The sequence below is a fragment of the Rousettus aegyptiacus genome, unplaced genomic scaffold, assembly GCF_014176215.1.
Source record: "Rousettus aegyptiacus isolate mRouAeg1 unplaced genomic scaffold, mRouAeg1.p scaffold_m13_p_17, whole genome shotgun sequence".
NCBI lineage: Eukaryota > Metazoa > Chordata > Mammalia > Chiroptera > Pteropodidae > Rousettus > Rousettus aegyptiacus.
The window spans coordinates 25,666,758-25,691,759 of record NW_023416292.1 but is presented as its reverse complement, the minus strand read 5'-3'; the positions used below and the strand labels follow the sequence as shown (position 1 = coordinate 25,691,759).

At 65.4% G+C, this 25,002-nt stretch overlaps 1 protein-coding gene across 4 annotated transcripts; it reads left to right on the top strand.

Annotated features, from left to right (window-relative positions):
• The first annotated feature begins 26 nt into the window (after positions 1-26).
• On the top strand, positions 27-20,675 carry ATP8B2 (ATPase phospholipid transporting 8B2). 4 transcript variants are annotated; one of them, XM_016141849.2, is made up of 28 exons: positions 27-204; positions 2,509-2,576; positions 4,566-4,624; positions 4,966-5,079; positions 5,206-5,304; positions 5,501-5,562; positions 5,663-5,735; positions 5,998-6,068; positions 6,295-6,374; positions 7,180-7,338; positions 7,526-7,614; positions 8,875-9,071; positions 11,468-11,676; positions 12,403-12,446; positions 13,146-13,311; positions 13,396-13,584; positions 13,722-13,837; positions 13,933-14,097; positions 14,189-14,300; positions 14,389-14,494; positions 14,574-14,718; positions 14,877-15,060; positions 15,210-15,433; positions 15,691-15,774; positions 16,067-16,312; positions 16,425-16,563; positions 18,403-18,533; positions 18,674-20,675. In XM_016141849.2, the coding sequence occupies exons 2-28, from the start codon at positions 2,546-2,548 to the stop codon at positions 18,950-18,952; spliced, it is 3,573 nt and encodes a 1,190-aa protein (XP_015997335.2). In that variant the 5' UTR covers positions 27-204; positions 2,509-2,545; the 3' UTR covers positions 18,953-20,675. The 4 variants fall into 4 exon arrangements, with proteins under 4 accessions (XP_015997335.2, XP_036090758.1, XP_036090757.1 ...); XM_036234865.1 differs by having other exon boundaries at positions 68-204; positions 5,206-5,349; XM_036234864.1 differs by lacking the exons at positions 27-204; positions 2,509-2,576 and adding an exon at positions 3,206-3,407 and having other exon boundaries at positions 5,206-5,349.
• Positions 20,676-25,002: the final 4,327 nt, after the last annotated feature.

Sequence of the window (25,002 nt, the reverse complement as noted above, 5' to 3'; positions counted from 1 at the left end):
CCCCGCCCTCTCTCGCCGCCTCCGTCACTTCCGCCCCGCCGCGGCCGAAACTGACACAAAGTAGCGGGCCGAGGCCCCGGGGGGAGCGGGGCCGCAGCTGGGGGGCGGGAGCCCGCGGGGAGCCGAGCCGAGCGTCCCCCGCCCCAGCCCCCGGCATGGGCCGCGCGGGGCCGCCGGGGCGGGCGCCGGGCGCCGGGCGCTGAGGTGAGGCCGGGCTAGGCGGGCGCAGAGCGCAGGGCGCAGGGCGGAGGGCGCAGCGCGCAGGGCAGAGGCGGCCGCGGGCGCGGACTCGGCCGGGGGCCGCGCGGGGCAGTGCGCAGGGGAGGACTGGCCCGGGCGGCGGGGACCCGTGGGACGGACGGGGGGCGCCTGGGGATGGGGAGGCTGGCAGGCTGGCAGCGGGATGGGAGGATGGGGTGCTGAAGGGGCGCGTGGCGACCAGGCAAGGGGCGAGGGGGTGCGGGGGAGAGGCTAACCGAGAGCAGACAGCCTCCCCGAGAGTTGAGGGATGAGAGGGATAACCGGGGTCCCGCGTTTGGGGGCCTGGAGAAGAGCGCTGGGTGTCTCTGCGAGGTGGGGGTCTCCGAGCGCGAGGGAAAACGGGGGTGCTCGGAGAGGGTGCAGTTCTGGGGGCCCTGAGCCCGGGGAGGAGTCTGGGGTCTGCCCTCAGCGTCGGAGGGTGGCCAGGGAGGGTGGCGCTGACGGCAAGCGAGCTAGGGGTACTGGTTCCATCTCCTGCCGTTTCCCCGACTGGGCCACAAATACCCCTGCGGGCCTCCTCAGAAAGGGGGGTTCGGCCCCCGTGGTCTGGGCTGGGAAGGAGCAGGGGCCAGGCCTAGAGGGGGAGGTTGCCTTCTCAGAGATGGCTATTTTTATCCCAAATGTGGCCGCAGAGGGGGCTGGGGCAGGGCGACGTGGCTAATGGCCCCGACAGACTTATGAGACTGGGGAGAAGTGAGAGGGATCCCTGTTCCCAGGTTCCCCCCCCCTTTTCCCTTCCTAGTAGGGCCCCCCAGAGGGGGTGAGGCCTGGGGCCGAGCCAGCTTCTAGTGTCCCCAGGATGCTGGAGGTAAAACAACTTCCTGGTCGATGTCCAGATTCCTGACCCTGAGAGCGTGTGTGGCCCCTTCGTTAACCCTTCCAGGGAGACCCGAAGCCAGACTCCCGGGCTGACAGTGCCTCTGGACCGCCTCCCTCGCAGGGCGGTGGGGCTGTGGGGCTGTGGGACCTGAGATGCCACTCCGCATCCTCTCCTTTGACCTCTCCCTCCACACCCCACCCTCCCATGACTCACACTCTAGACTGGGTGGAGACCCTGGCCGGGGGCCCTGGGGGAGGACTCGCCATCTCTAAGATGTGAATGAGGTTCTTCTTCGCCAGCCAGGCACGCTGGGCTGCCAGGGGTGGGGAGGGTCAGGGAGAGGAGGGCTTCTGGCCTTCGGTATTGCCCGATCGGGGCTTCAGGAGGGGAGTCTGAGTTTGCAAAGGGAGCGCTGGCGTGGGTGATGGGCCGTGGCCGGAGTCTGTAATTATATAGCTTGGGCAGACGGGCAATTAGTATCTCTTGGGGCTGACAGACCGGTGGGCGTACCCAGTAGGCTGAAGACCGGGGAACCAAGGAGGGAGGTCTTCCACTCACACAAAGAAAGAGGAGGTGACAAGAGGCCCCAGGACCTGGCTGGCAGTTTCCTTTGGGCCAGGCTGGGGAATGGGGTGAGGCTCCCACCCTGTCTCGTCAGCCAGACCTTCTACCTTTTTAGGTGAAGGGAAGGGCATGGAGGGACGCACCGGCCCATCTGATGCTCCTGGGCCTGCACCCAGGGCCACGCTGCCTGCCCTGGGCTTGGGAGAGACAAGGACAGCTCCCCGCGGGGGCTGGGAAGACCCCTCTGCTTGTCCAGAAGGGGGGCTGACCCAGACTTAGAGGAAGTGGTTTGAGGACTGTGCAGGAAGTGAAGGCCAGGCTCCCCGGGAGGGGGCGGCGCAGGGAGCCCCAGTGTGGGGGCTGGGGGTGACAAACTCTGAGAAGGGTGGAGCCTGCCACCCGGTTTCCTGATGCCCTGCCAGGTGTTTCCTGGCTGTCCCCTCAGCCCCACCCTTTGGTGGAAATTCTGCTTTCCAGTAAACACAGTGAACCCCCATTGCCACCAGAAGGTCTCTTGGGGGCATCCCTTGTCCCTGGGGTGGGCACCTTGAGAACCGTGCCCCTCCGGTCACCGTCTGGCCTCTCCGTCTCCCTCCTCCCTTCTCTGCGCTTCTTGGGTTTTGTAGACGGCCAGCCCGCCTTGTGATCCAAGGCAGAGGCCCAGGGAGCGGTGGTGGGGAGTCTGTCCTTTGTCTGTGGCCCATCGGGGCAGGAAGAGCAGGGTGCTGGTGGGGAGGAGGTGGGCGAGGCCCGGAGGGAGGGGCAAGGTCAGACCCGGCGAAGAGAACCTTCCAGAGGTCCGGAGAGGGAAAGAAGCGTCACCCTCGGGGTCCCCACCTCACGCACGTGTCGCCTTCCTGCAGGGTTTCCCATGGGATTGCTGGGACCTTGCTGGGTGAGATGGCACTGTGTGCAAAACAGCGCCCCCCAGGTAAGATGACGGGGGTGCCGCCGGGACCATCAGGAGTGGGCGTCATGGCTGAGGGCGCAAAGGCAGGAGGGAGAGCTGGTCGAGGGTCTGAAGGAGGGTGGGCTGGAACCCCTCCCCAGCCCAGAGGAGCCCGGGAAACCGACTTCTTCCCCCTGAGCACCGGCTCTCCCGCCCCCAAACACGCAGGTGCGTGTCCCGGGGTCCTCGGAGCTGCTGCTCTCTGGCCTGGGGAGCCTGGGCGCTGTGTCCCCGTCTCCTCCCCCTGCCCCCCGCTTTCCCATCCCCCCCCCACCGGGTCCCTATGGTTTTCCTGCGGGCGGGGGCGTGGGCAGGACGAAAGCGGTTGCCCCGGACGACGCGGGCAGCCCCCTCGCCCGCATTGGCCGGGCGGGGAGGCGGGGCTGGGCGCGGGCTTTCGCCTACGCGGCGCTGGCGGGCCGGGCCCCGCAGTCGCGGAGCGGGCGGGGGCGGAGCCCGGGGCGCGCGCCCGCTCGGGGCCACTCAGCGCGGGGGCCGCGGGAGCCTCGGGGGCGGCGGCGGCGGCGCGGCGGCGGCGCAGCAGAGCGCGCGGCGTCCCGGGTGAGGGCGGCCGCGAGGATGGCCGGGGCTGCAGGTGGGGCGCGCGCCCGACCGCCGGGGCTCCCCTCTGAGCGGCCGCAGCTCCCGCTCCTCCCGGGGGGCCCGTCCCATCGGCGCCGCTGAGCCCAAGGACGGACTGACAGACAGTCCGCCCTCCCCCGATCATGACGGTCCCCAAGGAGATGCCGGAGAAGTGGGCCCGGGCCGGGGCGCCCCACTCCTGGAGCCGAAAGAAGCCCTCCTGGGGGACAGGTAACGGGAGGCAACACCCGCAGCCCTCCCGAGCCCGTTGTCCCTCTCCCACCCTCACGTTCGCTTGTCCCCCGCCTCCCCCGGCCTTCCCTGGCCCGCTCCTCTCCAGACCCGGAGGTCCTGGCTCCGAAGGGTCCGGCCCGCGACTCATCCCGGGGAGGGCCTTGGGTGATGCGCAGGGGGCTCGGCCCCCGCGGTCGCGGCGGCGGCGGAGGGGGGGGGGCGACCAGCAACGCGGGGAGCGAGCGCCCTGGGGCGGCCCGCGGAGGGCCGGCCGCGACTGAGGTTTTGTCTCTGCAGTGAGCCCTGCGGGGGTCTGGGGGACGGGAGGTCCTGGGTGCTGCTTTTGGCTCCAGGTATGAGGCAGGTGCGGGCCACCTAACCAGGGTGCAACCGCCCTTTCCAGCCTGTGGTCACAGTGACCCTGGGAGTTGGGGCAGAGCCCTTCGCAGGACACCCCCATCGTCTGTACCCGAACTCTGCTAACAGCTCCAGGGCTGCAGGGGGCTCAGCAGGGGTGCAGCTCATTTGTCGCTCATGACAAATGTGTCGTTTGGGGGAAATGTGGCAGGTGGCACGCGGAAGGTTACAGTCAGAGAGCGGCGGTCCCTGTCCGCAGCGTGCCCCATCCCCCGACCGGCATCTCTGTCTCAGTCTGCATGACCCACATCCCCGACCCCCCCCCCCCACTTGAAGATGAGCTTTAAAATAAGGTGATGTCATTGTGGGCCAGTCAGAAGCTGCTGCCGGTCACATGTGACAAGCGGAGGCTCCTGCAGGGGGGCCTGCACGTGGGGCCGGGCCGCTGCCGCAGGGCCTTCCAGGGCAGGGTGACACCCCGCGCCCCCGGGTTAGGGGAGCACAGCTCTGGGGCTAGATTTGCAGGGGTCCCCAGGGGAAGGAAGCTTTGCGTCTCCAGCCGGTGCTCCTGTGGGGATCCCCAAGACCTCTCGTGCCTGAGGCATGAACTGGAGGGTCGGGCGAGGAGCCGAATGCCCCCAGTGGAGACCTTGACATTGCGTGGGGAGGGGCTGTGTCCTGTCTTACCCGCCTAAAGCCCGCGGGGCCCAGCGGTCAGGCCGGGGGTGAGGGGCGGACCACAGGGAAGGGCGTAGGGACGCGCAGGTGTGGCACCGACCGTGGACCCCTCTGTTGCAGAAGAAGAGAGGAGGGCGCGGGCCAATGACAGGGAGTACAACGAGAAGTTCCAGTACGCGGTGAGTGGCGCCCCTGAGCTTGGGAGCGGTGCAGGGACAGCCGGCCGGGCCCGGGGCTGACCGGGGGGCTGGCCGGCAGGGCCCTCGGGGCTGCGGAAAGCCAGCCGCCTCCATCGTCCGCGTCTGCTGCTGTGCCGGACGTTCATGTCTTCACCTGTCAGAGAAGGGGGCACCCTGGCCCCCTGAGACTCCCTTCTCTCCTGCCCTGTCCCCCTCCCACCCCCGCAGTTGCCGGCTTTCGGGGCAGAGGCTGGGAGCAGCGGAGAGGGAGGAGGCAGCCTCAGTCTGGTTCTGGGGTGGGGTCGGAGCCCGCCTCATCATCTTCTTTCCCACTGCCGTAGAGTAACTGCATCAAGACCTCCAAGTACAACATTCTCACCTTCCTGCCTGTCAACCTCTTCGAGCAGTTCCAGGAAGTCGCCAATACCTACTTCCTGTTCCTTCTCATTCTGCAGGTACAGTAGCCTGCGATAGACCCTGTGCAGCTCAGCAAGCCAAACACAGGGAGGAGGGAAAGGTGTGGGCAGGAGAAGGCTCAGGGCTCGGCCGCGGAGGCATCGCCTTCTCTCTCTCCCTTCCAGCTGATCCCGCAGATCTCCTCCCTCTCGTGGTTCACCACCATCGTGCCTTTGGTTCTTGTCCTCACCATCACAGCGGTCAAAGATGCCACCGACGACTATGTGAGGGGTTTTCATCGCCGTTCCTTACCTGGTCCAGCTAGATCGGTGCTGTCTTGGCCGAGTCGGGGTGGGGTGGGGGGGGGGGAGAGAGCAGATCTGTGAACAGGTGTGTATACGAAGCACCCGCCGTCCGCTGATTGGCTGCGTCCCTCGAGGCAGGAGGAGGTGTCTTACCTCTCTGTTTCCTTCCTTTCAGTTCCGACACAAGAGCGATAACCAGGTGAATAACCGTCAGTCTCAGGTGCTGATCAATGGAATGTGAGTGCCTGCTGGAGACGGAGGGCCGTGGGGACGGAAGGGGTCCCCTGGGGACTCGCGTGGCCCTGACACACGCCCCTCTGCCTTCTCGTCGCCTCAGCCTCCAGCAGGAGCAGTGGATGAATGTCCGCGTCGGTGACATCATCAAGCTGGAAAACAACCAGTTTGTGGCGGTACGGGACCAGCCGCCCTGCAGGCCTGTGGGCGCTTCCTTTTCTTTGGCCCAAAGGGACGAGTGTCCCCCCAGCTCCAGCACCCGTGGGGGCGACCTTTCCCGAGTGGGCAGCGGTGTGTCACGAGGATGCGTGAGCCTGGCTCCCTTCCAGCCGCGCTCGTCCTTGGGACCGAGCACAGCAGGGGGCGGTGGGGAGGGAGCCCGTGGGCTGGACGGCTGCTCCCGCTCCGCACACGGTGTCCTCACGCGGCTCTCTGCAGGCGGACCTCCTGCTCCTGTCCAGCAGCGAGCCCCACGGGCTGTGCTACATCGAGACAGCAGAGCTCGACGGGTGAGTCTCACGCTCTCCTGCCGCCTTTGGGCCAAAACGCTTTTGAAAGAGGCTCCCAGGGCCGGGGCACGCACCTCTGGGGAAACTCGGGGTAAGCGGGACTTAAGACTTTGGGTGCGCAGTCACACGGGGACCTTCGGGGACGGGGATGCCTCGTGGCCAGGGGCTCCCAGGGGGCTCTGGGGGAGGGCAAGGGAGCCGGGACCCAGGGACACTCTCCTTCCAGGGAGACCAACATGAAAGTGCGCCAGGCCATCCCGGTCACCTCGGAGCTGGCTGACATCGGCAAGCTCGCCAAGTTCGATGGTGAGCGATTCTGGAGCGGGGGCGTTCGGGCGGGGGAGGCGGTCCGGTTTGGGGTTTTAACCGCCCTTCCTCCTTTTGGCCGCTTCTTGCTGTGAGCGTGCCGCTCCCTGGACTCTTGCGGGGTGAGGTTGGGGGGGTGGGGGTCAGGAGTGCTTGGTGGCCGCCACCACGTCTGGAATGACGGCCGTTTCAAGAGGTCTTCACTGCTGGCGGCTCCCCGCCTGCTGCACGTGTCGGCGTTCGGCTCGTCCTCACGCAGAGCAGTGACGAGGCAGACGCAGGGCGTGACCGGGACGCCCTCCGGCCCTCCGGGTGGCCAGTGTGACTGGCAGAGGAGTGTCTCATCCACACTTTTCTGTTTCTACAAACGTGGGCATAAGTCAGTGGGGTCGTGCTGCGCCCAGATCTCCGCAGCCGGCCTTTCGTTCCCTGCGAAGGTATCACCGCGGTCTTAGCCCCGCGTGAACATAAACGGCCTTGTTTTTTGAGAGCCGCAGAGCGTCCCGTAGCGCGGACGAGTCGCGGTGCACGCAGCCCTTCCCCAGCCATCCCGTGGTTTCCAGTCTTTTGCTGCAAACAGTGCTTCAGTCAGAACTGCTGTGACCTGTGCTGATTTCTGTAGCCTAGAGTCCCCAAGTGGGGCCGCCGGGCCCCAAAGTGGGGTCAGTTCACAGTCCCCCCGCCCCGCCCCGCACAGAGTGCGTGGGCCCCCTCACCCCAGCCGCTGTCTCTGGCCGTGCCGTCGACCGCCCCTGAGCGGTGGCGCCCTGGTCTCTCCCCCTCCCCCCCCCCTCCCACCGTTCAGGCGAGGTGATCTGCGAACCCCCCAACAACAAGCTGGACAAGTTCAGCGGCACCCTGTACTGGAAGGAGAACAAGTTCCCGCTGAGCAACCAGAACACGCTGCTGCGGGGCTGCGTCCTGCGCAACACGGAGTGGTGCTTCGGCCTGGTCATCTTCGCGGGTGCGCCTCCTGGGGCCGAGGGGAGGATGGGGGCGGGGCGGTGCGGGGCATGGGGGCGGGGCATGGGGGCGTGGCCTAAGCGCCCCGCAGCTCCCGGGCGGGCTGGCCCCTGCCCCAGCAGAGGCCTGGGGGCCTGGGGGCAGCCCCGTTTGCTAGGCGCCTTCCCAGCCCTTCCCCGCCCTCCTAGGGCCTGACACTAAGCTCATGCAGAACAGCGGCAGGACGAAGTTCAAGAGGACGAGTATCGACCGCCTGATGAACACACTGGTGCTCTGGGTAAGGCCTCCTTCGTGGGGTGCCCTGCCCCTGCCTCCCCTCCTGGCTCCCTCCGTTCCCCTCTCTCCTCCCCGGGCAGGAGCCACAGGCAGGTCAGCCTCTCAAAGGCAGTGTTTATTTCAGGCTCCTTTTAGCTTTGGAAGATATTATTTTTAAAAACCTTAGGACCGTGTGTGAATCAACAAATTAAAGGAAGCTGAAACAAGTCTCTCGTTCTCTGGATTCCAGTGATGACGGTGCTGAGAGCAGCATGTGACCTTCTGTTTGCTTTCGCTGGGGACAAGGAGGCCTTCATGGGGACGGGGAGGGAACGAAAAGGAAAATTTCCATCTGGAGGATGGTGCACGGGGCTTTTCCCGACTTCCAAGGAGGAAGGGTCCCGGAGGAAAAGTTTGTTGGTTTTTGGTGATCCCTGAATCCTTCTCTTGTTGGGCTAGAAATCTGAGCGCCTTGTGGCTTCTCCTCCCTTTCTCGTACCCCCACTGCCTGCCTATCCGCCCCCCCCTCCCCCCCCCCCCCCCCCCCCCCCCCCCCCCCCCGCCCCGACGCCAGCCCTGAGACAGTCTCTGCTGGCCCTAAAGCGTCTGCAGAAACCCAGCCCCGGGGGCCGCTGGTCCCTCGCAGAGGCGGCATCGCCCCCTGGTGGTCCTTGGGCGCCAGGGCGGTTCCTGTTCTGCGGGGCAAGCGGGAGCCGAGGCTGCGCTGCCAAGAGGTGCCTGCAATGGGACCGCGGCCCCGATGTTTTCCTCTCAACCTCGGAGACTTTCTTAGGATCCTTCCGCAAAGACTTTTGGCTGTTGAGAAATCTGCATGTGATTTGTTTCTCTGGTTGAAAACAAGCGGGGGGCAGCTTTTATGAGATGATGGATTTGACAGAAACCCAGCCGCCCGGTGGCCTGTCTGCGGAGCTCAGGGCTGCAGATGGGTGGGTTCCAGCAGGCTGCTCGGCGTGTGGGAAGGGGCTTGGCCCTCGCCCACCATCCTCAAGGCCTCGAGGGCTCCAGGGTGTCAGGGGCACGAGTCACATGGCCATTTCAGCTTCCCCATCCCACACATGGGAACAGTGTTCGGCGAGAAGGCCACGTGACAGTGGCAGACGAGCCTGTCCCCCGTTCTGGGCAACTCTAGAGCATGCCACCAGTGTGAAGGCGCCCGGGCTCCTGAGGGCTCAGGCACGGGCGGCGGCCTGCAGCGGCGCCCCGGACTTGGAGGGCTTCCCCGAGCGGCAGCCTCACCCCTGCTTCTCCCCCCCACCCCCAGATCTTTGGGTTCCTGGTCTGCATGGGGGTGATCCTGGCCATCGGCAACGCCATCTGGGAGCACGAGGTCGGGGCGCGCTTCCAGGTTTACCTGCCCTGGGACGAGGCGGTGGACAGTGCCTTTTTCTCCGGCTTCCTCTCCTTCTGGTCCTACATCATCATCCTCAACACCGTCGTGCCCATATCCCTCTACGTCAGGTGCGTGCCTTCTCCGCCCAGCTCCCCGCGGAGCCCAGGCGGCCCCCTGGCAAGCGCCCCTCGCCCGCGAAGGCGGAACCCCCGAGAAGCAGCAGCACGGCGCCCCCTCCTCCCTGTGCCGTGACCTGTGAGCTCAGTCTGCAGAGCTGACTCCTCCATCCAGGCTCTGGGCCCGTGGAGGGAGTCGGAGGGGGCGCGTTGGTTTGTCGGGCGCGTGTTTACGGCTGCGGCTTTGCGCGAAGGAGCTTGTCAGGTGCGAGGCCTGTGCGAAGACGTGGGCGGATCTCCCCTCTGGGAGCCTCCGCCCAGCGGAGGAAGAGCCGTTATGAAACACACTGGGACCTGGGCTGTGGAAGTCGTCCCACGGACATGCAGCCCTCCCTGCGCGCACAGCAGGGCGCAGGGGTGCAGGGTGCGGGGCACGGCGTTCAGAAGCGGCAGAGGGGTGTACGTAGGGGGAGGCAAACGGTGTCAGACACCGAGGTGCCATGCGGGAGGCACTTCGCTCCCCATGCAGTTAATCAGGGAAGACGTCTCTGAAGAGGTGGCTTTTGCCCGGGGCTTGAAAGTAGGGCTCGGGCAGAGGGCTGGAAAAAGGGCTCGGAGACGGGAACCTGGGAACCTGGGAATGGACGGGAGCAGTTTGGCTGTGGGCGGAGAGCTGGCCGCGCCTTTGTTCCTGATTGTGGAGGGCCCTGAGTCTTTGCCTCTGGCCTTTGAGCTTTAAAAGATTCTTTTTTTAAAAAAAAAAAAATCTAAAGCGACTTCAGGGAGTGCTGGCAGGCAGGGCCGTGCAGAAATAGGACGGGTAGGGTAGTGGTGGTGGGTGGTGGCTGGAGATCGGACAGTGATCACGAGGTGATCGTGACCGTGTGACCGTGACCGTGTGACCGTGACCGTGACCATGATCCTGACCGGGAAGCGGCACTGGGGAGGTGGAGAACCAGCCGGAAGGAGACCTTATCTTTAGTACTTAGAGCCGGCACTGGAGAAAAGGGACCCGCAGCCTCTTTAAGGAACTGTTTCCTGGAGACCTCGGAACTTCCCGTGGCCACTGTTCATCCATTCGGGTTCCCCAGCCAGTCCTTGGGTCTCCCCACTGGCCCCGAGTCCTAGTGCCGATGGCGGTGACGGACAGGGGAGTTTCTGTGCTGAGCTTGTTTAGCTGGTGCTTTCCCAGGGGATCTCAGAGGTCCCGGGTCTCGTCCTGCTGTCTCCTGAGCCATGTGACCTCAGGCACAGTTGCTCGAGGCCTCGGTTTCCTCCTAGAAAAGGGGAATGGCAACACTTGGCCTGCCTTCCTCATGGGGATATCTCGATAGAAGAAACGCGATTGGAAAATAGTTTGAAAGTTAAGTTTCGAGTACCGGGTGGCAGGGTGTCTGTCCGTCGCTGTTGTGACTGATGCTTCGTTAGGTTTAAACGTTCTCTCGCTTGCAACCTCCTTTTCTCCCCATCTTTGGGCTTTGCTGAGTGTGTTCCGTGTCTAAGCCTAAGGAAGCCTCGGCGGCTGCCCAGGAGAATATTCCTCCCGAGTTTCGTTGGGGTAACGTGTTGGGGTGGGATGCGGCGCGGAGAGGGTGCTCGGTCAGCCGCGTTTGGGGGCAGGCGGTGGAGGTATTTCTAGCCAGCTTGTTTCTCGCCTGGTCGCTGGCCCCTGACGGCAGCTCCGGCCGGGTCGGAGCGGGTGCCAGACCCCATCACTGGGCTGCACTGGACCTAAATGCAGGGCCCTTTCTGAAGCTCTGACAGTCCGTCTCCCAGAGGTGACGCCTGGCAAAGCAAGGGGCCCGAGCTCGCCTGGGGGCGTCGAGGGCCTCCCGTCCCCGGCTGTGGCCCGGCTCCCGTCAGAGCCGGCATCGCGCTTGCCTCGTTCTCTCTGGAAGCCCCTGAGCCCGGAGAAAGGGCGCGCGGGCGAATGTGGGCAGCGAGGCCGGGGCCGCGGGCCCCCCGGCCCCCGCGCCCGCCGCGGCCCCTGCCCGGGTGACGCCGGCATTGCCGTGGCGCACGCAGCACCCTCATTGTCTCTCTCTCTCTCTCTCCCTTCCCTCTCGCGCTTTCTCTCGTTTTCTCTGCATGGTTTCTGTTATTAGCCCCGAGGTAAGAACCGGCTGAGCGCCCCGAGCGCAGCCCCTCGTCCCACTGTCCTGTGCCGTCTGCCCTCCACCCCCGCCCGGCCCCCTGCACCTTTTTTGTCTAGACAGCATCAGAGGGTCGGGGTCGGGGACTTCCTGTGCCGCCCCCGGGGCCGGCCGCCGGCAGGCTCTCCTCGCCCTCTCCGCCCAGGTCCCCAGTGTCCACTCCGTCCCTGTCCCCGCCCCCGCCGAGGGCCGGCAGCGACGGCCCGCGAGCGGGGCGCACCCCCCGCCCCGCCTCACGCCCTGTCCCCCGTGCAGCGTGGAGGTCATCCGCCTGGGCCACAGCTACTTCATCAACTGGGACAAGAAGATGTTCTGCGCGCGGCGGCGCACGCCGGCGGAGGCCCGCACCACCACGCTGAGCGAGGAGCTGGGCCAGGTGGAATACGTCTTCTCCGACAAGACGGGCACCCTCACGCAGAACATCATGGTCTTCAGCAAGTGCTCCATCCATGGCCGCAGCTACGGTAGGCGGCCCCGGCCCCCGCTGTCTCGGCGTCCGGCGTCTGCGGCGTGTGGGGACACGGGCCCTGCCCACGCTGCCCGTCCGCTGCCGATGCCCTCGCCTCGCGCTCAGCCCCGGCAGCGGGGGGCCCCTGGCCGGTCCCAGGGAGGCCCCGGACGCGAGCCCCCGGGCGTCCTGGCCGGGCTGGACCCGTGCGGTGCCGCTCAGGGGCCTCGTGAGTCTGCAGTGTGACCCTGGTCTTTCCAGCGTGGCCTGTGGCAGTGAGTGACCTGGTGGCTGGTGGAGCCTCGGCCGGCGTGGGCGGGGCCTATGGTGTCTGACTTTCATAGTGTGGCTTGGTAGCCACTTTCTGTCCTAACCCCGGCCTGACGGCCAGGGTGCGGCCGTGTCTGCTGTGGACGCCCCAGGGCCCGGAGGCTGCCCGGGAGGCCTGGGCGGCCTGGGCGGGTGCAGGCCAGGCGCTGCCCCGGGAGAGAGCAGGCAGGGCTCGTGGGGACCAGCCTGGGGAGTGGTGGGGCCCGTGACCTTCAGTCCTGGGGTCGTGAAGGTCCAGGGCGCCAGGCGCCCCCTGTCCCTCACATCGCAGTGAGCGTGTGACGTTTGCTCGACGGCGGGCCTGCGGGTTTCAGGGGCCCGCGGGGGTCCTGTGCCGCAGCCCGGCCCCCGGCTCCGAGGGCCTCTGACCTTGCTTCTCATGTTGCTTCTCCTCTGTCCCGGCCGCGTGTAGGGGACGTGTTCGATGTCCTGGGACACAAAGCGGAACTGGGAGAGGTAAGGTCCAGCCTCCACAGTTACTCTCTATGCCAGTTAAACACAGGGCGCCCAGCCGGTGCCGGTCGGTGTAGTTAGGGGTGATGGTCGTCTGGCCAGGACGTGGAGGCTGCTTGGAGACACAGGGGTTTAAAGGAAGAATTGGTAGCAGTGGGAATTTTTTTTAGTTCCATTTTTATTGACTGATTGATTTTAAAAACAACACAGATTTATTCTCCTGCAGTTCCAGGGGTCAGAAGTCCAAAATGAGTCTCACAGGGCTGACATCAGGGGGTCGGCAGAGGTGGCTCCCTCTGCAGGCTCCGGGGAGGCTCCGGCGAGGGTCTCTTCCTGTCTGTTGCAGCTTCTAGAAACGGCCCCAGGCCTTGGCCTGCGGCCTGGTCCCCCCACCTCTGCCTCCACCGTCCCAGCCCGACTCTTGAGACATGGACCCTTGTTTTGTTTTTTTAGACTTGTTTTCCGTTATTTTCATTTTGGTTTACGTTTTTGTTTTTAGATTACAGTCGATGTTCGAAGTTACACTAGTTTCAGGCATGCAGCGTAGTGGCTACACGCTGGTGTAACGCAGCGGTGGGAATTCCGAGGTCCATGGTGGACAGGCCGGGAGCGGGAAGAGCAGGGAGCAGAGGGGAGACGGCCCCTCCCCGGGATGCCCCCTGGCGCCCCCCTCGTGGCTCATCGCCCTCTTGTCTGCCCCAGAGGCCCGAACCCGTAGACTTCTCCTTCAATCCTTTGGCTGACAAGAAGTTCTTATTCTGGGACCCCACGCTCTTGGAGGCCGTCAAGATGGGAGACCCCCACACGCACGAGTTCTTCCGCCTCCTCTCCCTGTGCCACACCGTCATGTCGGAGGAAAAGAACGAGGGTGAGCACGCGGCCGGCCTCGCCCTCCCCCGCCCGGCTGGCCCGGAGCGTGGCCGCTTACGGCCTGCATGTCCTCCCCACCCAGGGGAGCTGTACTACAAAGCCCAGTCCCCAGACGAGGGGGCCTTGGTCACCGCAGCCAGGAACTTCGGCTTCGTGTTCCGCTCTCGTACCCCCAAAACCATCACCGTCTGCGAGATGGGCACGGCCGTCACCTACCAGCTGTTGGCCATCCTGGACTTCAACAACACGCGCAAGCGGATGTCGGTCATCGGTGAGGCCGGAGCGGGTGCGGGGGGCGTGGGGCAGCCCGCCAGCCTGGAGCCAGGTGGGGCACGCGGGGTGACCCTGCCGAAGGGTTGAGGTTGGGCTCTTCGCCTGCCTGAATCCCTCTGGCTCCCCGCCCCCCAGTCCGCAACCCGGAGGGGAAGATCCGGCTCTACTGCAAGGGGGCCGATACCATCCTGCTGGACAGAATCCAGCACTCCACCCAAGAGCTGCTCAACACCACCACCGACCACCTGAATGTGGGTGCAGGGCGGGGGTCAGGGCGGGGGGTGCTGCGGTTCTGCCCCTCGCCGTTGGGAAGGGGGAGGGATGATTTTCTTGGCTCTGCCTCCAGGAGTACGCGGGGGAGGGGCTCAGGACCCTGGTGCTGGCCTACAAGGACCTGGGGGAGGAGGACTACGAGGAGTGGGCGGGCCGGCGACTCCAGGCCAGCCTGGCCCAGGACGGTCGGGAGGACCGGCTGGCCAGCGTCTACGAGGAGATGGAGAATGACATGATGGTACAGGGCGGGACGTGGTGGGGCCGGGGAGGCCGGGGTCGGGCGGGGAGGGCGCTGCCTGGGGCTCACGCCAGCGGCGCTTGTGGTCCAGCTGCTGGGCGCCACGGCCATCGAGGACAAGCTTCAGCAAGGGGTTCCGGAGACCATCGCCCTCCTGACGCTGGCCAACATCAAGATCTGGGTGCTGACGGGAGACAAGCAAGGTGAGAGGCCGGCAGGGCGAGGACGTGGGGCCGAAGGCGTGCCCACCCGGTCGGGGGCCCGCTCGCAGCGCCCGCGTCCTCTCGGCAGAGACGGCTGTGAACATCGGCTACTCGTGCAAGATGCTGACGGACGACATGACGGAGGTGTTCGTCGTCACCGGCCACACGGTCCTGGAGGTGCGGGAGGAGCTCAGGTGAGCAGGCTGGGGCGGTCAGGGGCGGCTTCCGGGGCCCTGCTTCTGCCCTGGGGGACCACAGCCTCCTCCCCTCCAGGAAAGCCCGGGAGAAGATGACGGCCCCGTCCCGCGCCGTCGGCAACGGCTTCAGCTACCAGGAGAAAGTTCCTTCGTCCAAGCTCACCTCCGTCCTGGAAGCCATCGCCGGGGACTACGGCCTGGTGATCAGCGGGCACAGCCTGGTGGGTGCTCCGCGCGCGCCTCGGCCCCGTCTTCCTGAGGCTGCTTCTCTGCGGGCGGCTCTCCCGTCTCGCCTGGTTCTCGCGGCCTCGGAGGCGCCGGGTCCCTGAGGGCCTGGGCGGCACCGACCCCCACGTCTCTCGGCTCTCATGTGTCGCAGGCCCACGCGTTAGAGGCAGACATGGAGCTGGAGTTTCTGGAGACGGCGTGCGCCTGCAAAGCGGTCATCTGCTGCCGGGTGACCCCCCTGCAGAAGGCGCAGGTGGTGGAACTGGTCAAGAAGTACAAGAAGGCTGTGACGCTCGCCATCGGAGATGGCGCCAACGACGTCAGCATGATCAAGAGTGAGCGCAGGCGGGGCAGGAGGGCAGCCGGTGGCGGGGGGGCGGGGCAGGCGGGCAGACGGCGGCCGGGGCCTGGCAGACGGCGGGTCGGGGCCGCCGGGGCGGCGGGGTTCTGACGCGGGGCCGGCCTCGCCCTCCTGTCTCTGCAGCAGCGCACATCGGCGTGGGCATCAGCGGGCAGGAGGGGATCCAGGCGGTCCTGGCCTCCGACTACTCCTTCTCCCAGTTCAAGTTCCTGCAGCGCCTCCTGCTGGTGCACGGGCGCTGGTCCTACCTGCGCATGTGCAAGTTCCTCTGCTACTTCTTCTACAAGAACTTTGCCTTCACCATGGTCCACTTCTGGTTCGGCTTCTTCTGCGGCTTCTCGGCCCAGGTAGCGAGCGCCTCGTCGGCCGGCCTGCCTCTCAGTCCTCGGGGGCAGGGACCGTGTCTGTTCTGCTCCCGGCCCAGTCCTTTAGGGCTCAACCGTCGTCGGGTTTATGCGTGCAGAAAAACGCTCATGGAAAGGGTGGAGGGGGAGTTCCAGACAATTCCCGGGGGAGCCACGTACCGGGCCAGCTGCCCTCCTCCGCCTGATTCGGGGTGCAGGAGGATGGCGCGTTCATGCCCCTGCCGCCCCGTTCTTTCCAGACCGTCTATGACCAGTATTTTATCACCCTGTATAACATCGTGTACACCTCGCTCCCGGTCCTGGCCATGGGCGTCTTCGATCAGGTGCGGGGCAGTCCCGTGATGCGGCGGGGTGGGGGTGGGGAGGAGTCACACTGGCGGCAGTGGGCACGTGACACTCCTGCGCGCTGCGCATGGGCCCCGGGGGGCGGTCCCTCCCAGCTGCAGCTGGCTTGCGACTTCCTCGGGCCGCCGAGCAAGGACTGACCAGGGGCAGCTGGCTGGAGGAGGCTGGGTCTGGCAACCAAGAACTTAGAAGGGAGGGGCAGTGACAGGGCCCGCCCTGGGCGCCCCGAGTCTGGGCGGCAGCTGAGGCCGCCTGTGCGACCCGCCCTAGGACGTCCCCGAGCAGCGGAGCATGGAGCACCCCAAGCTGTACGAGCCCGGCCAGCTGAACCTGCTGTTCAACAAGCGGGAGTTCTTCATCTGCATCGCCCAGGGCATCTACACCTCCGTGCTCATGTTCTTCGTCCCCTACGGGGCGTTCGCCGAGGCCACCCGGGACGACGGCACCCAGCTGGCCGACTACCAGTCCTTCGCAGTCACCGTGGCTACCTCGCTGGTCATTGTGGTCAGCGTGCAGGTAGGAAGCAGTCCGTGAACCGCACTTGGCGCCGGAGAGAGTGAGCATCCCCTCCCCGGGGCTGCTCTGGGCTCACGGCCCTTCTGTCCGTGACAGCCCCTGCTTTCTGCAGATCGGGCTGGACACAGGCTACTGGACGGCCATCAACCACTTCTTCATCTGGGGCAGCCTGGCCGTTTACTTCGCCATCCTCTTTGCCATGCACAGCGACGGGCTGTTCGACATGTTCCCTGACCAGTTCCGGTTTGTGGGTGAGTCCCCATCACTTCCGGTTTGCGGGTGAGCCCCTGCGGCTCCCTCTCGAGCCGCTGAGGGACCGCACCTGTTCGGGCTCCCGCTGGATGGCCCGCCTGCCCAGCGCGGGCGTTTGCTCACCGCTGCTCCTGTTCTGCACGGTGCCAGCGGGGGTCGGGAGTAGCTGGGTGCGTCTGACCCAGGCACCGGCCTCGGAGTGCGTCCACGTCCGTGGAGGTGAAGAACAGCCCCGCCGGGCTGCAGGAGGCCAGGGCGTGGCCGGCGTGGTCAGCAGAGCGACTGCTCGTGAGTGGCCAGGGTAGTCCCACCTCAGAGGCTGCCGAGATGGAGCCGTGATCCGGGAGTCAGGTTCCAAGGCACCGAGCTGGAAGTGTGAAGGCCCACTTGTTTGTGGGGGCCTCCGGGCTCCAAGCAGGGTGGGGCAGGGACCCCCTGAGAAGCGGGGAAGACAGGCCGGAAGGCAGGACGTTGGCGGTAGCAGGATGCCATGCTCTCAGGTCGCACCCGGCTTGTCAAGGGACTGGCATCCGAGGAGCAGCGGGCAGTGCTGGCCAGCGAGGAGGCTGCCGTGGCGACCGAGCGCGAGGCGTCCGAGCTGGCGTCAGGTGCCCGTGGTTAGGAGGCAGCGGGGAAAGGCGCATTTGCGGGTCTTGGCGTTTGCTTGGCCTTCTCATTGGTTCCTCCAGCGGGCGTTCGGCCAACGCCGGCCGTCGCTCGCCGTGACTCGGGACGCGGAGATGCTGCGGTTAACAGGCAGAATCCCCACCGTCCTGGGTGGCGCGTTTGGCATGTTTCAATGAGATGAACGATGTGCAAGCTAACAGATACAATGTCTCAAAATGATGAGTTCTATAAAACAACATCAAGGGGCCGGGAAGGAGAGTAGATAGCAAAGAGCTCTTGAGGAAGGGACATTGGGAAAGAGAAATCTAAGTAGGGAAAGCACAATCCGGGAAGAAGAAACAGTGATACGGGCGCCGTCGGCAACGGGGAGGCACGTGCACGCGCGCGTGTGTGTGTCTGTCTGCGTGTGTGTGTCTGTGTCTGTGTGTCTGTGTCCGTGTGTGTGTGTGTCTCTGTGTGTGTGTGTGTCTGTGTGTGTGTGTCTGTGTGGGTCTGTGTGTGTGTGTCTGTCTCTGTGTATGTCTGTGTGTGTGTGCCTGTCTGTGTGTGTGTGTGTCTGTCCCTGTGTGTGTAGGAAGTGGAGGTCGGAGGGTAGGGACAGCGTGTATAGTGGGGCGATGAGAATTGGCCCAGCTCATTTAAGCCCATACGGTTCAGAGTGAGAACTTTGAATTTTAACCTAAATGGGGTAGGAAACCATTGGAGGGTTTTGAGCAGGGAAATGTCAAACTGATGGATGTTTTCCGAGACCCACTCTCAGTGTTTGGGGGAAAGCTGGTGATAGCAGCAGTCCGGGTGGGAACCACGGTGGCTTGGGGTACAGTGCAAAGCGGGGAATTCCATAGGTATTTTGAGACGAGCCCGCTGCTTGGACGAGTCCTTTGAGAGAGAGGTCGAGGTTGAGCTCGGAGGCCTCACTAGGAGCTGCGGAGTCCGGGTGGGGCCCCTGAGCTGGGGAAGAGGGTGGAGGGTGCAGTAGTTCGCTTTCGGCCGTTTGAAATGAGACGCCTCCTGGATGCTCAGCAGAGATGTCAATCTGCAGCTAGAGGAGCAGGTGTGAGGCTGGGCCAGGAGCTCGGCCGGAGAGCCAGATTTGGGGGAATCCGCTCGGGGAGCCTGGTTGACTTTGGATGTGAGGCTGGGGCGCGGGGACAGACGTGGGGAACGGTCCCCTTCCCGATCCCCAAGACCCCGACTCCTCTGCGTTGCAGGCAACGCACAGAACACGCTGGCGCAGCCGGCCGTGTGGCTGACCATCGCGCTCACCGCGGCCGTGTGTGTCCTGCCCGTGGTCGCCTTCCGGTTCCTCAAGCTGCAGCTGAGGCCGGGGCTCTCCGACACGGTGAGCTGGGGCTCGCGGGGCGGGGCGGAGCCCGCGGGGCGGGGCCTGGGGACTGGCGCGCCCTGGGGCTCAGGCCGGGGACCTGGTGCCGGTGCCGGCGCGCTGACCGCGGCCCCGCCCCGCGTCCCTCCCCGCGCCAGGTGCGCTACAGCCAGCTGGTGAGGAAGAAGCAGAAGGCGCAGCACCGCTGCCTGCGCCGCGCCGGCCGCAGCGGGTCGCGGCGCTCCGGCTACGCCTTCTCGCACCAGGAGGGCTTCGGGGAGCTCATCATGTCCGGCAAGAACATGCGGCTCAGCTCCCTGGCGCTGTCCGGCTTCGGCGCGCGCTCCAGCACCGGCTGGATCGAGAGCCTGCGCAGGAAGAAGAGCGACTGCGCCAGCAGCCCCGGCGGGGGGCCCGACAAGCCGCCCCGGGGGTGACGGCCGTGAGCGGGGCCCGGGCCCCCGCCCGAGCACGGAGGGCGTGGGGCCTTGTTCCTCGCCGCGGCCGCTTCCCCCGCCAGACTCTGGCCTCCCGGCCCCCCAGCAGTGGCCGGCTGTCCCTAAGCCACTCCGGGCCCCCCCCCCAGCACCCCGGAGGGATGGGGCAGGCCCAAGAGCAGAGTCGGGGCTGGGCCTTGGGGAACCAGCCCCTGTGGCACACCAGACACGGAACCAAAAATAAGGAAAAACTGTGAGAGATGGGGTCCGCCCCTGCCTCGCCGGGGACCCGCAGGACGATAGTCTCTGTATTTTTTTACTCCCGCTCCCCAGTGGGGCCTCAGAGCCCCCACCCCGAGCTACACAAGAATGTATCGCGCGGAAGCCAGAGCTGTGTGGCCTGCGGGCCCCTCACGTGGCGTCCGCCCCTCCTGGCTCAGCGTTCGCGTCCCGTTGGGCTTTGTGTTTTTCGTCTGGCAGGCGGAGGGGGCGTCTGCGTGACCTGCGTGCTGTGCTGGGCGGCTTAATCCTCCCGCGGAGGAGGCGGTCACCCACGGGCGCCCACCCTGGCCAGGTGTGGCGTGCTTTGGCGGGGCCACAGTTGACCCCTGAGTGGCTGGTGCCTGAGAGTGACAGTGAGGCCCACCCGGGGGGGACGTGCCCGTCGCGGACGGGGTTGGGAGCCTGTGGAGGAGGGCCCTGTCCTGCCACCGCCCTCACCTTGAGAGTGAAGGCCCCCCCCCCGCCCCCAACACATCCGCCGAGTCCCGGATCCCTGAGTCCCGGTGGCCAGCGAGAGCCTCAGGCAGTGGCCCTGCCGTTCCCGGTGGCCCGGGGCTGCGTGCGCAGTCAGTTTAGTCCTACGGAAAGTTTAGTTGTAAATGTTGACCCAAGTCCATGAGCAGAGCGCCTCGGACCTGCCTTCTGCCTCCTCGGCCGGCATTTTTTGCACCCATCGCCCAGGACCTGAGGGGGGCCTGAAGGGGAGGCTGAAAGGGAGGCTGGCCTCCACCTCCCCCTTCTGGTGAGCAAGGGGTCCCACCCCCCACGGGGCTGGCATCCCGTAGGAGGTGGCGGAGGCGCGCCTCGGGCCTGGCTGGGTCCGGGCAGGTCTCGGAGCCCCGCACACCTGCCCTTCTTCTCCGTCGCCCACCCCTGGGGACCTCGGGTGTCTCCCAAGTTCGTTGCTCCCGAATCCGTCTTGGGATGAACCCTCGCCTTTGGTAGTGAGGGGGGCCCGCAGGGGCGGTGGAGGCTGGGAGTGGGGTGTGCGGACCCCGAGTGTTCTAGGCGGGAGCCCCGAGGAGCTGCAGGTGGGCTGTGGGGAGGCGGGGCGGGGGGCCAGGAACGGGGGAGGGGAAGTGCGACAGGGAACCCCTTTGGGCCACGCAGTTTACAAACCCAACATCGTGTCTATTTGTGTGTCTCTCAAGGTGAGAGTCTGATTTTTATACCAAAGAGGAAATGATTTTTTTTCATATTTGGTTTGTCTATATTATATAAATATAAATCTATCTATATATATATATACAGTTATATATATATTATTTTTTTGGTTCTCTCTCGTTTTTTAGGGAGGGAGGAAAGTACCAAGTTGCATTGAGCTGTAATTAAGGAACATTCTGTATAATTTATGACACATTTCTATACTTGCAAAAATTATATCATTTTATGAATATGAAAGAAAAATGCCTTTTTATAAAATTTCAATTTCTGAGAAGTGTGTAATTTGTCTCTTTTCTGATGTCTAACCAAGGCCGGTAGTCACAGTAAAAACAAACTCTTTTAAATAGAGCCGAGTGGAGGAAACGGGGTGGGACAGTTCGGCCCTCCTGTTGACAGTCTCTGTATCCAGGTTGGGCTGGAAGATGGGGCGGTGGGCAGGGCCGAGAGGCACAGCCTGGGACTTTGTGTCCAGCTGCTGTCTGGCTGGTTAGGACCTTGACCGGTTTGCTTTTCCAGACACGGGCCGGCCTTGCTCGTCACACGTGCCGGGCGGGTGTGGGCAGCGGTCGTAGCAGGTGAATATTCTTTGCCTTCGACCCCCCCCCCCCACGCCTTTCCCGTTGGCGCCAGCCTCGCAGGCTCACGTCTCCCTGGCTCTTCTAAGAAGTGAGTAGCAGCCAGGGGCCCAAGTCTGAAAGACGAGACTGCAGGGTTTAAGGTCAGCTGATAAGGTGAGCTCCCCTCCAGCGACAGGCGCGTGGGACGATGGCCTGAGTCCCAGGAGAGCTCGCGGCCAGGGGCTCCCGCAGGTGCCCCGCCCCCCGGGCCTGGTTTCCCCTCCTTCCTGACCAGTTTGTCACTCTGCCGTCCCCTCCTCTCCTTCCCCTTTCACAGTGTAGAGTTCCAAGTAGGTGCTAGACTCGGACAGAAGAAGGGGGAGATCAGTTTCTTGAGAAACAGTCAGGGACAACGTGACAGACCCCGGGACACAGCCAGGTGCAAACCAGCCTTTTTCCTGGGGCTTTCTGGAACCCCGATTCTCAGGCAGCAAGTGGCATCCGATATCAGCGCCCCCACCCCCGGGGCGCCCAGCTTCCTGTCCTCGCCACTTTTGCCCTGATCGGAAGGCTGGCCCCTGCCTCGCCCTGTGGCAGACCCTCAGCACCTTCCCACGGCGCTTCGGTCCCCACTCTCCCGGCCGCTGTCCCAAAGGAGAGGGTGCAGGACAGACGACCTGCCGCTCAGCCACGGAGGGGACGGGCGCCCTGCCCCTCCTCACATGAGCCGAGGCTCTCCGCTCACCCAGGACCGGGACACGGGTGTGAGGGCGGGCCCGGCGCCACCTGCACGCTCACCGCCACTTCCGGACTTTTCCTCCCGTCTCTGTATAGACTCGCTCCCTCTGAGGCTCCTACCACTCACGCTCCCTGTTTTCCGCCCTTGATCTTCCTGCACTGAGGACGTGGGCACCTGTCTGGCCGTCTTCCGGTCCCTCGTCCTGCCACCACCCCAGTGCCTTCTCTGACCGCGGGCGAGAAGTCTGTCCGATGCCCGGCTTCGTTCTCCCCCCTCCTGGTGACAGCGTCCCCACCCGTCCACTAAAGCACCGTCCTTGGGAGCAGTGCCACCTCCGAAGTTCACGCCACGGTGTTTGAGCCTCCGTGTCCTTCAGTGCTTCTGCCTCTCGCCTGTCCCCCCGACACATGCCACAGCCACTCGCCTGCGCTCCTGGCCACCTGCTCCTTCCTGGGGCCCTCGCTCGCTTCCCGCCCGGCTCAGCGCCCGTGCCCCGCCCTGCCCAGTGGCACCTCCATCCTCCTGGCCGCACCCACCCCTCCCTGCCCCTGTCCTCCGCCCCTTCCCACCACCTCCCACCCACCCCGGCGCACGGTCCTGCCTCCCACCTCCTAGAAGAAAACAGCTCTTCAAAAAAACATTTAATTTGAGTTTCAAGTATACAGTACATTGGTTAGACATTTATCTAGTTTGTAAAATGACCCCCCTGATTGCTCTTTCTCTCCTCTGGTCCTCCACCCCGCCTCACGCTGTCACTGACTGCATTCCCTAAGCCGTGCTCCCCATCCCCGAAAACAGCTTCTTTAGCCGCCTGCCTCCCCCACCCCCACCCCCACCCCCACCCCCACCCCCACCGTGCCCTGGCTCCCGCCTCCTCCCAGCTCAGCACCTGCCACTCGCCTCCCTGGGCCAGACACGTGTGTTCAGGTGCTCCTCGCTTACCCCCTCCTCGCCCCTGTACACTGCCCTGTGTCTGTGTCTGGGTCCCCACTCCACCCCCCAGAGTGGGCTTCCCCTTTACCCGCTCCCGAAACACTGTCACTGAAATCACCTTTGACCCTCAGGTGGCCACGTTGTCGTCTGTCCCCAGAGTGGGCTTCCCCTTTACCTGCTCCCGAAACACTGTCACTGAAATCACCTTTGACCCTCAGGTGGCCACGTCGTCGTCTGTCCCGCAGACATGTGCAGGTCTGATCCTCCTCGCGACCTGATCTGAGTCACTTGACCGTTGGCCGCTTCCTCCTGAAAACCCTGCCCTCCGGCCCTCCGCGGGCTTCTCCAAGGCCGCTCTCCTGGCCGCGTTGCTCAGCCTCCCTTCCCCGAGTGGCTTCCTCCGCTCTCTGCCGGGGGCCCATCTCAGCGCGGAGGGCTCAGGTCTGTGCAGGGACCCCGAGTGGCCCCATCCGAGTCTCCGTTGTTCGCCACCAGGCTGGACTTCTGCCCCTGCTCCCCATGCTCTAGATGCCTGTACCCAACCATCCGCCGGACGTCTCCCCTGGGGTGACACCCCAGCACTGCACAGTCGAGGCGCCCCAAATCAAACCTCGTTTTCCCCACACGCTCCTCCTGCAGCCTCCAGTCCGGCGAGCGTCACCTCATCGTCCTGGTCACCAAGCCGGACACTGCTGCCATGCCACCAGGCTCCATTCCTGTGTTTCATGCTCGTGGATGCTGAGCGTGAAATGATTCGATGGCGCTGTCTTGAGGGCCACTGTCTCCCACTGACTGTGCCCTAGGCGGGGTCACGGCAGACATAGTCCTGGCCCCAAGCAGGAGCCATTTAGGTTGGGACTTAGGCCACAAAGAAATGCTTTTGCTGGAAAAGGGCCCACAACCTCATGTTCCTTGGTCCTGCAGGGGGAAGGGGGGAGAGGCCCGGGTGCTCTGCGGGTCAGACAGGTGGCCCCAGGTGCAGTCACCGTGGAGACCTGCTGGAGCGCTGGGGAGGGGGTCACTCGCTGATAAAGACCCAGGACTATGGACTGCGGTGTCCTCTGGGAGGCCCCGCTGGGAGGAAGCTCCCGCACCCACGGCTGAAGGGAGGAGCTGTGTTTCCCCTTATCGGTGACCTCAGAGCACAAGCGGGTACCCGCCTCCACCCAGGAAGGTCCCTGCCAAGGACACCCACGTTGTCCCTGCCTCACTGGGGGCAGTTCGGGTTTGGCCAAGGCCCGGCGCGGGGGAGCCAGGCCGGCTCTGACCGCGCCCACTGAAAGAAAAGGCCATCTGTTCTCGACGTCGGGCTCCTCCAGGCCTCAGCGTCCTGTCCTGAAAGGCCGTGTCTGGCCCTGTGGGAGCCGCTGACCTCCTGCCAGTCTCTCCCGACGCTTCTGGAAAGCCTCCCAGGCCCCCCCACACCCCAGCTAGGCGCTGGCCCGCTGGGGAGGGCGTGGTGCGGCCTCACGCGTGAGAAACAGAGGCCTTCCCTCCGGCCAGGGACCTAGACAAATGAACGAACAAACAAACGAACAAACAATCCCCCCCCCCTCCCGTGCGGGGTGTTTCGGGTGCTTCTCCGTGAGGAGGGAGTGCTCTGGGCAGAGCGCGCGGGTGTAGGCGTACCCCTCGGCGGGCGGGGCTGGGTCTGCAGGCAGCTTCCACCCCGCGGAGGCGCAGGACAGGCCTGGGCCCCCTGGGACGGGAGGACTCACTCCCCGTCTCTGGGGCGCAGCCGGGGCTCGGGGCTGGTGTGGGCTGAGGACCAGCTGGAGGCGGAGAGACGCCCAGCTGTACGCGGCGGGGGCTGCGGGTGAGGAGGGGCTCCAGGTGGAAGGGAGCGACCATCTCCCCACTCCCTGCGCACCCTTCCCGCTTCCTCCCGCCGGGCGGCCCGACCCAGGGGTGCCCCTCTCCCGGGGCGCCCCTCTTCCCCGCCGCCCGGGCCGGGGCGCTGCTGCAGGGCCCCCGGGCGCGGCGCCGTAGCCCCAGGGGCTCCGGCGTCCCCGCGCACCGACGACCTGGGCCGATGCGCGCGCCGCCCGCGTGTGCAGGCCCGGCCCGCAGGGGGCGCCCGCCGCGAGGGCGGCCGTGTGACAGTGGCCCCGCCAGCGGCCCCGCCACGCGCCGCTCCCCGGGGCGGCCTCTGCGGGAGGGGCCGGGGCGGCTCCTGGAAGCGCAGAAAGTCTGCCGCGTGGGGGTGGGGGGCGGTTCAAGGGGACGGGAAGAACACAGAGACCCCCGCCTCGGATGACGGCCTCCTCCCGTCCAACCCCACACCAAGAGGGAGGGACAGCCCTTGAGCTGGTGTCTGGACCCAGTGTAGTGGGACCGGCCACCTCGTTTCCATCAGATGTTTTGCAAAATTCACG

Bases quoted from the DNA above. Each gene is read 5' to 3' on its own strand.
- ATP8B2 (XM_036234864.1), top strand. From the start codon at position 3,320: ATGACGGTCCCCAAGGAGATGCCGGAGAAGTGGGCCCGGGCCGGGGCG. The intron at 14,098-14,188 runs GTACAGGGCGGG...CTTGTGGTCCAG, and splicing joins AGATGGAGAATGACATGATG to CTGCTGGGCGCCACGGCCAT. The intron at 15,061-15,209 runs GTGAGCGCAGGC...CTGTCTCTGCAG, and splicing joins CGACGTCAGCATGATCAAGA to CAGCGCACATCGGCGTGGGC.